The 11,628-nt window shown below is 52.3% G+C and overlaps 1 protein-coding gene across 12 annotated transcripts; it reads left to right on the top strand.

Annotated features, from left to right (window-relative positions):
* The first annotated feature begins 911 nt into the window (after positions 1–911).
* SNX32 (sorting nexin 32) lies at positions 912–11,295 on the top strand. Of its 12 annotated transcripts, XM_082341909.1 has the most exons (13): positions 912–1,415; positions 6,906–7,010; positions 7,395–7,505; positions 7,626–7,747; positions 7,944–8,067; positions 8,214–8,318; positions 8,513–8,618; positions 8,781–8,856; positions 9,088–9,127; positions 9,902–9,988; positions 10,094–10,253; positions 10,329–10,414; positions 10,741–11,295. In XM_082341909.1, the coding sequence occupies exons 1-13, from the start codon at positions 1,380–1,382 to the stop codon at positions 10,792–10,794; spliced, it is 1,212 nt and encodes a 403-aa protein (XP_082198035.1). In that variant the 5' UTR covers positions 912–1,379; the 3' UTR covers positions 10,795–11,295. The 12 variants fall into 12 exon arrangements, with proteins under 12 accessions (XP_082198035.1, XP_082198034.1, XP_082198044.1 ...); XM_082341908.1 differs by having other exon boundaries at positions 9,902–10,414; XM_082341918.1 differs by having other exon boundaries at positions 912–1,222; positions 7,395–7,747; positions 9,902–10,414.
* Positions 11,296–11,628: the final 333 nt, after the last annotated feature.

Below are 11,628 nucleotides of genomic sequence, written 5' to 3'. Positions count from 1 at the left end.
CTCTCCACTAGTCCCCAGCTTCTCTCCCCTGGATCCCCGCCTTTCCCCGCTGAACAGCAGCTTCTCTCCACTTGACCTCAGCTTCTCTCCACTCGACCTCAGCTTCTCTCCACCTGACCTCAGCTTCTCTCCACCTGACCTCAGCTTCTCTCCACTTGACCTCAGCTCCTCCGCATTCTGCCCTAGTTCGTATCCTCTGGATCTCGAGTCCTCTCCACTGGTTCCCACTCCAGTAAACTTCAACCTCTATTTAAACCCAAATCCCCCCCTAGACCCCGCTGTAGTCCCTGCATTCTCAGATTCAGCCTCTATTTCGTGTCTGACTTCTTGCTTTCCCCACACCTCTAGTTGTCTTTCCGCAAACCCGCGGAAGCCTGTAATGCACTTGCTACACTGCGCACTCGTTTCACATCCATCCTTTCCTGACTCCGGCCTGACTTTCCTCTCAAGACTGCCTTTTCCACATCTTCCAGTCTCCAGTCCTCAGACTCAAGCTTCGGGTCCCACATCCTAGGCTTTTGCGTGTTTCTACCCAGGAGCTCCATTCTCTTCCCGATCACGATGAGCCCGTTCCAGGGCATCCACAATTTTTCTCGCATCGTCTGCGCCCCTCTGCTTCCAGGCTCCAGTTGCGACCGCCCGCGGGTCCGGGCCTGGCCTCGGGCGCCCTGGCCGCGGGCCCTGTCGCGCCCCCTCGCCGCCCTTTGCGGCTTACCCAGCCACTCCCTCATGTCCCAGAGCGGATGTCCAAACGGAACCCCTTTCTCCAAAGACATTAGCCCTTGTCCTCGTCCCTAGTCCGCCACCCCAACCCCGGCTCCCCATTCCCCTCACCCACGCCACCCTCCCACCCAGCCCTCTGGCCTGCCGCCCCGCCCACCGCCTGGAGGGCGCGAGACTAAGGTAGTGCGCACGCGCAGGCCGCGCCAGGCCATTAGAAGGCGCGGCACAGAGGGGCGGCGGGCCGGAGTCAGCCAGCCTGGGGCGTGGGCTGACGCGACACTAGACCTCTGCGATCCTAGAGGCCCCCCGCCGCCCCGACTCCATCCCCCACGCTGTCGCCTGTTCCCGGCCCTCTCAGTTCCGCGCTGCCCCTTAAAAGCTGGGGACTGGGCACAGGAACGACAGGCGTTGCAGCCAATGGCGTCCCGCACGGTAAAGCTGCTACCCAATCAAAAGGCGCGGCTGCGAGGGAACGGCGTGGAACCACGCCCGGCTCCAGGTGACTCCTTGGCAGAGAGGGGAGAGTTCCTCTGTCAGCTGATAGGATCCCCGCTGGGTCCGTTTCTCGGGGAGATTTACCGGGGACCAACCTACGGGAGCGCGCGGGCAGTGACCCGCCGCGGAATTCTTGTGTGCTGTAGTCGAGAACGAGAGTGATGGAGGAGCATCGAGAGGCTGGGAAGGAGAGCAAGGTAGAGAAAGGATGCAAACACCCTCCCAATCTTCACCTCACTCCATGATACCCAGTGATGCCCAATCAGGGAGTGGTGTGTGTGTGTGTGTTCGTGCCCACGCATGAGCCAGAGAAAGGCGAGACCTGAGCAAGGGGGTGGGGCGCTTCTGTGGCATCAGCATGGGGGCTGGTGAGGATGCCAAAGGAGGCAGGGTTTACCGCGGCCCTGACAGATGGAAAAGGACCCGTCACTCTTACTCATCCCCTCCCCAGGACCGACTCATGCTGGTTTGATGGGGAAGAAGAAGGAAGGATGTTAGGGATTGAGAAGGGGCTGGAGTACCCTACTCCTTTCCCAAGATGGGGGAATACTGTTCAGCACTAATGGCTTCACTTGTGTATCTATGTTCATGTAATCATGAGACCATTCATTCTTTCCTCTTGACTTCATTCAACAAATAGTTTCTGAGCATCCTTGTGCCAAGGATGGTTAGGGGTGGGGCATACAGATGTGCACACTTTTAGGGGTAGGAGGAATGTGCCTAGTGGTCTGTGACTGAGGATAAGGATGGAGCAGCTGTGGTCCACCTTTGAAGTCCCATCTCCCTCAAGCAGTTACCAAGCAGGAAGGAGACAGGGGACTTGGGGGCCTATTGCACCAATGAGCCAGACTTTGGGGGTGGGGGGCAGTTGGACGGAGGAAGAGCCTGCCATGGGGGTGTTGGAGAAGCCAAGAAGTGAGGAGTGGGGATCAAGTGGAATTTGAAGAAGTGAGAGGGGTGAGAGACCAAAGTATGGAACAGAAAGCATCTGTTTCAGTGTTTATCTATGTTCATATTCACGGTTAAATTAGTTAACACAGGGACTTCCCTGGTGGTCCAGTGGTTAAGACTTTGCCTTCCAAGGCAGGGGGTGCAGGTTCGATCCCTGGTGGGGGAGCTAAGAGCCCACATAGGTTGTGGTCAAAAAACCAAAACATAAAACAGAAGCATTAATGTAACAAATTCAATAAAGACTTTAAAAATGGTCCACATCAAGAAAAAAATCTTTAAAAAAATTAGTTAATATATATAAACTGCTTAGAGCAATGCCTGGCATATAGGTAGAGCAAATATAAGTGTTAGCTATTATATTACTACTACTGTTACCAGTAATAGTGGGTGCTATGTGTTCTGAGGCTATACTGGACTGTCAAACTGAAGGGTGCACCCCTAACCTTTGTAGATGCCAGACTCTTTGAAAATCTATTATTAGACCATGTCCTCCAGAGTAATCATTGCCTTCTTCAAAATTATCCTATAAATATAGAGAAATGAAAAGAGTAATAAATGAATATGTAAGTAAAAATATGACAGAGAAAATGAAATAACATAAAATACTTGACTAATCTAACAGAAATCAAGAAAGAAAGAATAAAGCAACTATACTCCAATAAAAATTAATTTAAAAAATAAAGAAAGAAAGAATAAAGGAACAAAAAACAGATGAGATGAAGAGAAAACAAAAAGTAAGATGGCAGGTTTATAGCCTACTATATCAGTAATTACAATAATAATGAATGGAACAAAAACTACAGTTAAAAAACAAACATCTGGGCTTCCCTGGTGGCGCAGTGGTTAAGAATCTGCCTGCCAATGCAGGAGACACGGGTTCGAGCCCTGGTCCAGGAAGATCCCACATGCCGCGGAGCAACTAAGCCTGTGTACCACGACTACTGAGCCTGCGCTCTAGAGCCCACAAGCCACAACTACGGAGCCCAAGTGCCACAAATACTGAAGCCTGCGCGTCTAGAGCCTGTGCTCTGCAACGAGAGAAGCCATGACAATGAGAAGCCCGCACACAGCAACGAAGAGTAGCCCCCGCTCGCCACAACTAGAGAAAGCCCGTGCACAGCAACGAAGACCTAACACAGCCATAAATAACTAAATTTATTTTAAAAAATCTTCAGATTGGATTTTTAAAAAACAACTTAATTCTGTTAAAAGAGACATACTTTATAAGGACACAGAAATATTGAAAAACTGATGGAATATATACACTATGAGCACACTAACAAAAAGAAAGCTGGTGTGGCTTTATCAATTTCAGACTGGAAGACAAGAAAGAAGTATTACTAGAAATAAAGAGGAACATTTTATAATGATTAAAGAGTCAATTCAACAGGAAAACACTCCTCAATTTTATGCACCTAATAAGTTTCAAAATACGCAAAATAAAAAATTACATATGCCACAGAGCAGCTAAGCCCGTGCGCCACAACTACTGAGCCTGCACTCTAGAGCCCACGAGCCACAACTACTGAGGCCCACACACCGCAACGAAGAGTAGCCCCCGCTCGCCGCAACCAGAGAAAAACCGCACACAGCAACGAAGACCGAGCGCAGCCAAAAATAAACAAATAAATAAATTTTTATATATATATAAAAAAATTACTGAGAAAAATTAAAGACCTAAATCACTGGAAAGATATTCCATGTTCATGGATTGGAAGATTCAGTATTGTAAAAACGTCTGTCCTTCTCAATTTGATCTATAGATTCAATGTAATCTTAACCAAATCCCAGAAAGTTTTTTGGGGGTAGAAATTAACAAGCTGATTCTAAAATTTATGTGGAAATGCAAAGGACCTACAATAGCCAAAATGATTTTGAAAAAGAACAAAGTTAATTCTACCTGATTTCAACGTTGCCTGTCAATTACAGTAATCAAGAGAGTGTGATATTATCAAAAGTATAGATATATAGATAAGTGGAACAGAATAGAGAATACAGAACTGATCACACTTATGAGGTCAATTGATTTTCTACCAAGGTGTACACTAAAACAAATCAATAGTGAAAAAATAGTGTTTTTAAACAAATAGTGCTAAAATCACTGGCTATATATAGGGCAAAAATGAATCACAACCCATACCTTACACTGCATACAAAATGAATTAAATGGATCATAGACCTAAAACTGTTAATTTCTAGAAGAAAAAAATAGGAGAATATCTTCATGACCTTGGGGTAGGAGTGCTTCTTCAAGAGTACACAAACCACAAAAGAAAAGATTGATATGTTGAGCTTGTAAAATTATAAGCCATTAATAGAGTGAAAAGGCAACCCATAGAGTAGGAGATATTGGCAAAACATATAACTGACAAAGGGTTTGTCTCCAGGATATTTAAAGAGTTCCTACAAATCAATAAGAGAAAGATGATCTGATTTTTAAAAGAGGATGGCAGGGAGGAGCAAAAGACTTGAATAGGCACTTTACAAAAGAAAATATCTGAATGTCTAATAGGTACATGAAATGGTGTTCAATATCATTTCTCACCAGGGAATACAAGTTAAAGCCACAATGCACTATTTTTTTTTAAAGATGTATTTATTTATTTGGTGGCACTGGTCTTTGTTGTGGCATGTGGGATCTTTTAGTTGTGGCATGCGGGATCTAGTTCCCCGACCGGGGATTGAACCCGGGACCCCTGCATTGGGAGCATGGAGTCTTAACCACTGGACCACCAGGGAAGTCCCCACAATGCAGTATTACTGTACCTCCACCAGTAAGGCTAAAATTAAAAGGACTAACAGTTCTGGGGGGCTTCCCTGGGCGCAGTGGTTGAGAGTCTGCCTGCCAATGCAGGGGACACGGGTTCGAGCCCTGGTCTGGGAAGATCCCACATGCCACGGAGCAACTAGGCCCGTGAGCCACAATTACTGAGCCTGCACGTCTGGAGCTTGTGCTCCGCAACAAGAGAGACCGCGATAGTGAGAGGCCCGCGCACCGCGATGAAGAGTGGCCCCCACTTGCCGTAACTAGAGAAAGCCCTCGCACAGAAACGAAGACCCAACTCAGCCATAAATAAATAAATAAATAAATGGATCATCACGTTTAAAAAAAAAAAAAGGACTAACAGTTCTAAGTATTGTCAAGGATGTGGTGCAACTGGAACTTTCATTCAATGCTGGAGGGAGTGTGAATTAGTACAGTTACCTTGGAAAACTGTTTGGCAGTATCTATGAAAGCGTTTTAAACACATGCCTACCCTCTGACCAAGCCATTCTCGTACCCAACAGAAATGAGTACTTAGGTCCCTCAAAAGATATATGCAGGGGCTTCCCTGGTGGCGCAGTGGTTAAGAATCCGCCTGCCAATGCAGGGGACACGGGTTTGATCCCTGGTCCGGGAAGATCCCACATGCCGCGGAGCAACTAAGCTCGTGCGCCACAACTACTGAGCCTGTGCTCTAGAGCCCGTGAGTCACAACTACTGAGCCCGCGTGCCGCAACTATTGAAGCCCACGTGCCTAGAGCCCGTGCTCCACAACGAGAGAAGCCACCGCAATGAGAAGCCTGTGCACTGCAACAATGAGTAGCCCCTGCTCGCTGCAACTAGAGAAAGCCCGCGTGCAGCAACGAAAACCCAACAGAGCCAAAAATAAATAAATAAAATAAATTTATAAAAAAAAAAAGATATATGCAAGAATGTTCATGGCAGCTTTATTCATAATAGCCCCAAACTTGAAATAATCCAAATGACCACCAATAGTAGAATGGATAAACTACAATACAGTCATATGATGGAACACTACACAGCAATGAAAAAGAAACACTGCACTCAATGACATAGATGGGTCTCACTAAAGAACATGGACACAAAATAGTATATACTGTGTAACTACATTGATATGAGGCTCAAGGCCATGTAAAATTAATCTATGGTGCTAGAAGTCTAAGAGTGGTCCCACAGTGTCCCAAATAAGTGCTAAAGCCTGAGAGGAGAGAGGGAGGCCTCTGGGTGTGAGAGGTGGGCAGGTGCCAGTTTATATACTGGTGAGTAGTACTTGAAGGGAGAGTGGCTTCTGAGCCTCTACCTCTCTCCCTAGTACCTCTTGGCACAATGGTGTGGACATAGCAGGTGTTCAATAAATGCTTGTTGAGATAGCTCAGTGTAAGAATGAACTAGTAACTTGGTGCCTCAGGGATCTTTTCACTTAGAGAAATACAAGTGCTTGGCCTCCAAGTCAGTGCCTCTTGGCACCAAACGTAGTGAATGGAATGGTCTCAGGAGCCCCTCAAAAGGGGTGGGACCGTCTCATCCAGCTCACTTTACACCTGGTGAAAGGTACCTGAGGTAACCAGCTGAGAAGGGGTGGGCAGGTAACTGAGGAAGTGCGTGGGGTTTGGAACCGAGAAACTCTGTTCAAATCTGGCCCTGCCACTTTGCAGCTGTGTGATCTCGGCCAAGTTATTTCACCTCTCTGGTGGTCGCAGCTTCCAGGCCTATAAAACGGGGAGAGTTCTGCCTACTTCAGAGGATGGAGGGGTGGGAAAGTGTCATTGTGAATCCCTGAGCAGTGACTTATCAGGATCCCTCGGGAGGTGGGGGGGAACAGCCGGCGACCCCAGGGCGTGGTGGAAGTAATGCTGCTGAGGTGGGCTCTGCAGGAGGACCAGAAGCCTGCGGCGAGGATGGGCGGGGGGGGCCGTGGTCAGTCATGTCAGGGACCTCCCTTCCCCCACAGCCCTCCTCCATGTCCGTGGACCTGCAGGGAGACAGCTCCTTACAGGTGGAGATCTCTGATGCCGTCAGCGAGCGGGACAAGGTGAAATTCACTGTTCAAACCAAGGTGAGGCTGCGTGGGAGCGGGGGTGGCGGGGGGAGTGGGGTTCACATGGCTGCTTCAGGAGCCTCCTTCCCGCAGCCTCTGCTCGCCTGGCGTGCAGATGCCAGCGCAGCCTCTGGGCCCTGCTCCTCAACCTGGCTCTTGGCCCCTGACCCTCTGAGAAAGAGGGCATCTTGTCTAGTCTCGTACGGCCTCTGCCTAAGGCCCCAAGTCCTACCATCCCCCGTCCACCCTCCTGAGGGTAGACACGGACGCGTGAGCCCCAACTTGGGCCTCCCCTGGGATGTGGGATTGGCGAGGCCCAAAAGTGGGTGCCCAGGAAGCTTGGTGGGTGTAGGGTTTGGGCAGGGGAGGAAAGACACCTCAGATAGGCTCCCCGGCTTCCAGAGCTGCGTCCCTCACTTCGCCCAGACCGAGTTCTCAGTCGTGCGACATCATGAGGAGTTCATCTGGCTACACAATGCCTACGTGGAAAACGAGGAGTACGCCGGTCTTATTGTGAGGAGAGGCCGGCCTGGGCACCCGGGGGAGGCCGGGAGGCTGGGCCAGGCTTCGGGTTGCAGGGGACGGCCTTCTCAACAGCGAGAGGACTTCCAGCTCTGTCCCTCCTTGGAGCAGATCCCCCCAGCCCCTCCAAGGCCAGACTTTGAGGCTTCGAGGGAAAAACTGCAGAAGTTGGGTGAGGGAGACAGCTCTATCACGCGGGAAGAGTTTGCCAAAATGAAGGAGGAGCTGGAAGCGTGAGTGCCGCCCCCCTTTCCTGTCTGTGATAAAGCCCCAGCCCAGCCTCTCCTGACAGCCCCAGGGTTTCTCCCCTGACTGTCCCCCGTGGATGTTTAGGACCCTGCTCCTCACTCCAGGGCTGCCGAGGGGCAAGGGGGCAGGAGGGGGGAAGGAGCCAGGGAGGGCCCGTGAGCTGCCTGCCGTCCTCTGCAGGGAGTATCTGGCCATCTTTAAGAAGACAGTTGCGATGCACGAAGTCTTTCTGCAGCGCCTGGCGGCCCACCCCACCCTGCGTCGAGACCACAACTTCTTTGTCTTTTTGGAATATGGCCAGGATGTGAGCTGGAGTCCCCCCTGGGGGTGGGGGGCAAGGTTCTAAGTGGGCTCAGGCCTCTGTCTCATCAGCTCGGCGAGTGGTATATGCCCGGGGTGGGAGGTGCAAATGCCCACCCTGACGTTGCACCCTCCCTACGTGTGCCTCAGCTGAGTGTCCGAGGAAAGAACAGGAAGGAGCTCCTTGGGGGGTTTCTGAGGAATATTGTGAAGTCTGCAGATGAAGCCCTCATCACTGGCATGTCAGGGCTCAAGGTGACTTGGGGGGCCCCCTCTCTAGATTCAACCCAGGGCCTCAAGTCCCCAGCAAGGATTGAGACCCTGGGTGCCTGTGGGAGGGAAGCCACTGATGAGGCCCTGCCTAGAGGGAGATTGTGCCACGCCCGGGAGCCCGAGGCTGCGCTGCTCCTGGTGACTCGGTGTGAGTGGGTCCTGTCTGGCTCCCTTAGGAGGTGGATGACTTCTTCGAGCATGAGAGGACCTTCCTGCTGGAGTACCACACCCGCATCCGGGACGCCTGCCTTCGGGCAGACCGAGTCATGCACTCTCACAAGTGTACGAAGGGCCCCAGGGACCCTGGATTCTCCCCAGTGGCCCTACTCCCCAGGGGAGAGGAGAGAGCAGGAAATGCCCTGTGTCTGTCTGTGGCCACAAACACCAGGGGTGGGGCTTGACATGCAGACCAAGGGGCTCTGATAGAGGGCTCTTCCCCAACAGGCCTGGCAGATGATTATATCCCTATCTCAGCTGCACTGAGCAGTCTGGGAACACAGGAAGTCAACCAGCTAAAGACGTGAGGACTCCCTCTCGCCCCTCTGCCCTCTTTCTTCACCTGTAATACTGTGTCTGTCCATGAGGGGTCACTCCATGGAAGCCTACTATCAGCTCTAGTGGGAGATGCAGAAGCTCCTCTTGGGCTTTGGGAGAGAAAGAGAGGGAGGGTTCCCCAAGGGGGACCTAAGGGCAGGGAAGCTTTAAGCAACCCCTAAGACCCCTGTCCTAACTCCCCCCCACCGTCTCCTAGGAGCTTCCTCAAATTGGCAGAGCTCTTTGAACGATTAAGGGTGAGTACTGCCTTCTGTGTTGAAAGGCCACCCAATGATCCTTTGCAGGGAAGAGAGTGTCCCGGGAGAGGGGAAAGCTGCAGGGTCATTTTGGAATGTTCAGTGATAACTGGGGCTCAGTGAGGCCCTGGACTCACTCTCCAGACTAGTTTAATAAGAGATGGAGTGGAGACAGGGATCCAACCTCAAGTGTGGGTGTGTGGTGATGGGGGAGGAGGTGGGAAGTGGGCTTGGCGAGGCACTTTGAAGGATGTGCCGCGTGCCTCTGGCAGACCGTTCTGTGCTGCCAGCATCCTGCCCCAGACACACTCTTCCTGAACTCCTCTCCAAGAAAGTCACCGGAGTGTGCCAGTCTTCCTAAAATGTCCGTTGGACCCCATCTCTTCCCTGCTCAGGGCCCTTCAGTGACCCTATCCCTCCTAGAAACTACCCAAGACACAAAGCTCAAAGTCCCTAGCTTGCATCTTAAGCCTGTTGTGATCTGGCCCACTGCTGCCCAAGTGCCCCACTGAACTTATGGTTCCCTGAAAACATACCAGGCCTGCACAACTGCAAAGCCTTTGGCTGTTGTCTAATCCCTACTCAACCCCCAAGATCCAGATCAGATGCCACCTCCTCTGTGAAGCCTTCCCTGGCCTGCTCCCCTGAACCTCAGGGCTTGACATAGCGTGGGTATCAAGTGACCCTACTTGGTATTTAGATGAACAGCAGCACCCCCAGTCCTTAGCTGCCCCCGCACCAGCTCCCTCCCCAGCCTCCACTTTCCTGATTCAGAAACTGGAGGGCCGAGTGGCTTCTGATGAGGACCTGAAGCTGTCGGACATGCTGAGGTACTACGTGTGCGACTCACAGGCAGCCAAGGTGAGAGGTGGCCCCAGAGCAGACCTCAGGGCTGGAGCCACCAGGGAGGGCGGGCAGGCAGGCAAGGGCCGTGGGCCAGGGATCCTGTGCCCCTGCCGGCCCCAGGACCTGCTGTACCGGCGGCTGCGGGCGCTGGCAGACTATGAGAACGCCAACAAGGCACTGGACAAGGCGCGCACCAGGAACCGGGAGGTGCGGACCGCCGAGAGCCACCAGCAGCTGTGCTGCCAGCGCTTCGAACGCCTCTCCGACTCAGCCAAGCAGGGTAAGCCCCACGGCCCTGGTGCCCCTGCCACTGCACTGCTGACCCTGCCGGGGTCCCCATTCCTCTCTTCTCCAGAGCTCATGGACTTCAGATCCCGCCGCGTCTCCTCTTTCCGCAAGAACCTCATGGAGCTGGCGGAGCTGGAGCTCAAACACGCTAAGGTGAGCCCTCCAGCCTCCCCAAGCCTTCTTGCTGCTTTCCTGGCCTCCCACCCCTGGGCCTCTAGGCTCTTATCAAGTGTCTTGGTGCATGGGGGGGTGCGGTGGAGCTTGGGGGGAGGCTAGGCTGCCAGGAGCAGCCCCAGCTGTTCAGGGCCACAGTTCCCCATCTTGGATCAGGACCATTCCCTTCTGTCATTGGTAGTGAGGCCTCAGTAAATGGTAGCTGTTATTGCTGAGGACAGGGATGGGGACAGAGGAGCTATCCAAGGTGGGGTAACAGAGGCGGTAGCAGCAGATGGGAGACATCAAGAATCTCTCCTCTGCAGGCCAGCACCCTGCTTCTCCGGAACACCCTTGTCATCCTCAAGGGAGAACCTTAGAGCCACCAGAGTCCCCCCAGACCTCCCACCCCAGCAAGATGCCTCCTTCCCCACCCCAGGAGCCACTCACCATGCCCCGTGACTTCTCAGGGCAAGGCCTACCCCTACCCCAAGGTGCCAGGCCCTGCAAGATAGGGCAGCATGGGCACCACACTTGGCCACAGGTAAGCAGAGCCCTCACCTGGGAAAACCCAGGGGCCCTGACCTCCCTCCCCAGAGGCTATGGGGCAGCCTCAACCCAACTCTGGCCCCCCAAATTCATTTGTCTCCAGCTTGTTCACAAATAAAAAGCCTGGTTCTGTAGCAAGGAGGCTTGCTTGTCCTGACTTCCGAGTTGGAGGGCCCACCAAGTACATCTTCTATCGGGGCACCATGGTAGAGACCAGATCCGGGGGAGACACCCCTGCAGTTTCTTCCGCCACTTTTCAGAGTGCCAGTAGTGCTCTCTGTGGGAAGGTACAAGACCCAGAACTTGGAATCCAGGAGCAGTCTTCAAGGCATGCCAACACCCCCATAAACCCTGGCACAGACCACACATAAAACGAATTACAAATCCTCTACACCCATTTCCTAATCAGTAAAATGGAACTACCCCTTCCTGCCTCCCTACCAGAGATACTGGCAAGCTCCAAGGAACTAAGGAACCAGCTCTACTCCAGGAGGCTTTTTTTAGTTGATTGGGGCAGGGAGGGGGCCGGGTATAAATCGTCCATCACCACCACCCCTAGGGCAACACTTCCACCTTTACCTGCGGGGCAGGTGAAAGCCCAAAGCATGGGCTGGAAAGAGCCCACAGCAATACCAGCAAGAAGCTTGGGGCTCCAGCCAACACCC

This window comes from Balaenoptera borealis, assembly GCF_965194805.1.
Source record: "Balaenoptera borealis genome assembly, chromosome: 11".
Taxonomy (NCBI): Eukaryota; Metazoa; Chordata; class Mammalia; order Artiodactyla; family Balaenopteridae; genus Balaenoptera; species Balaenoptera borealis.
This window is presented reverse-complemented; position numbering and strand designations above follow the sequence as displayed.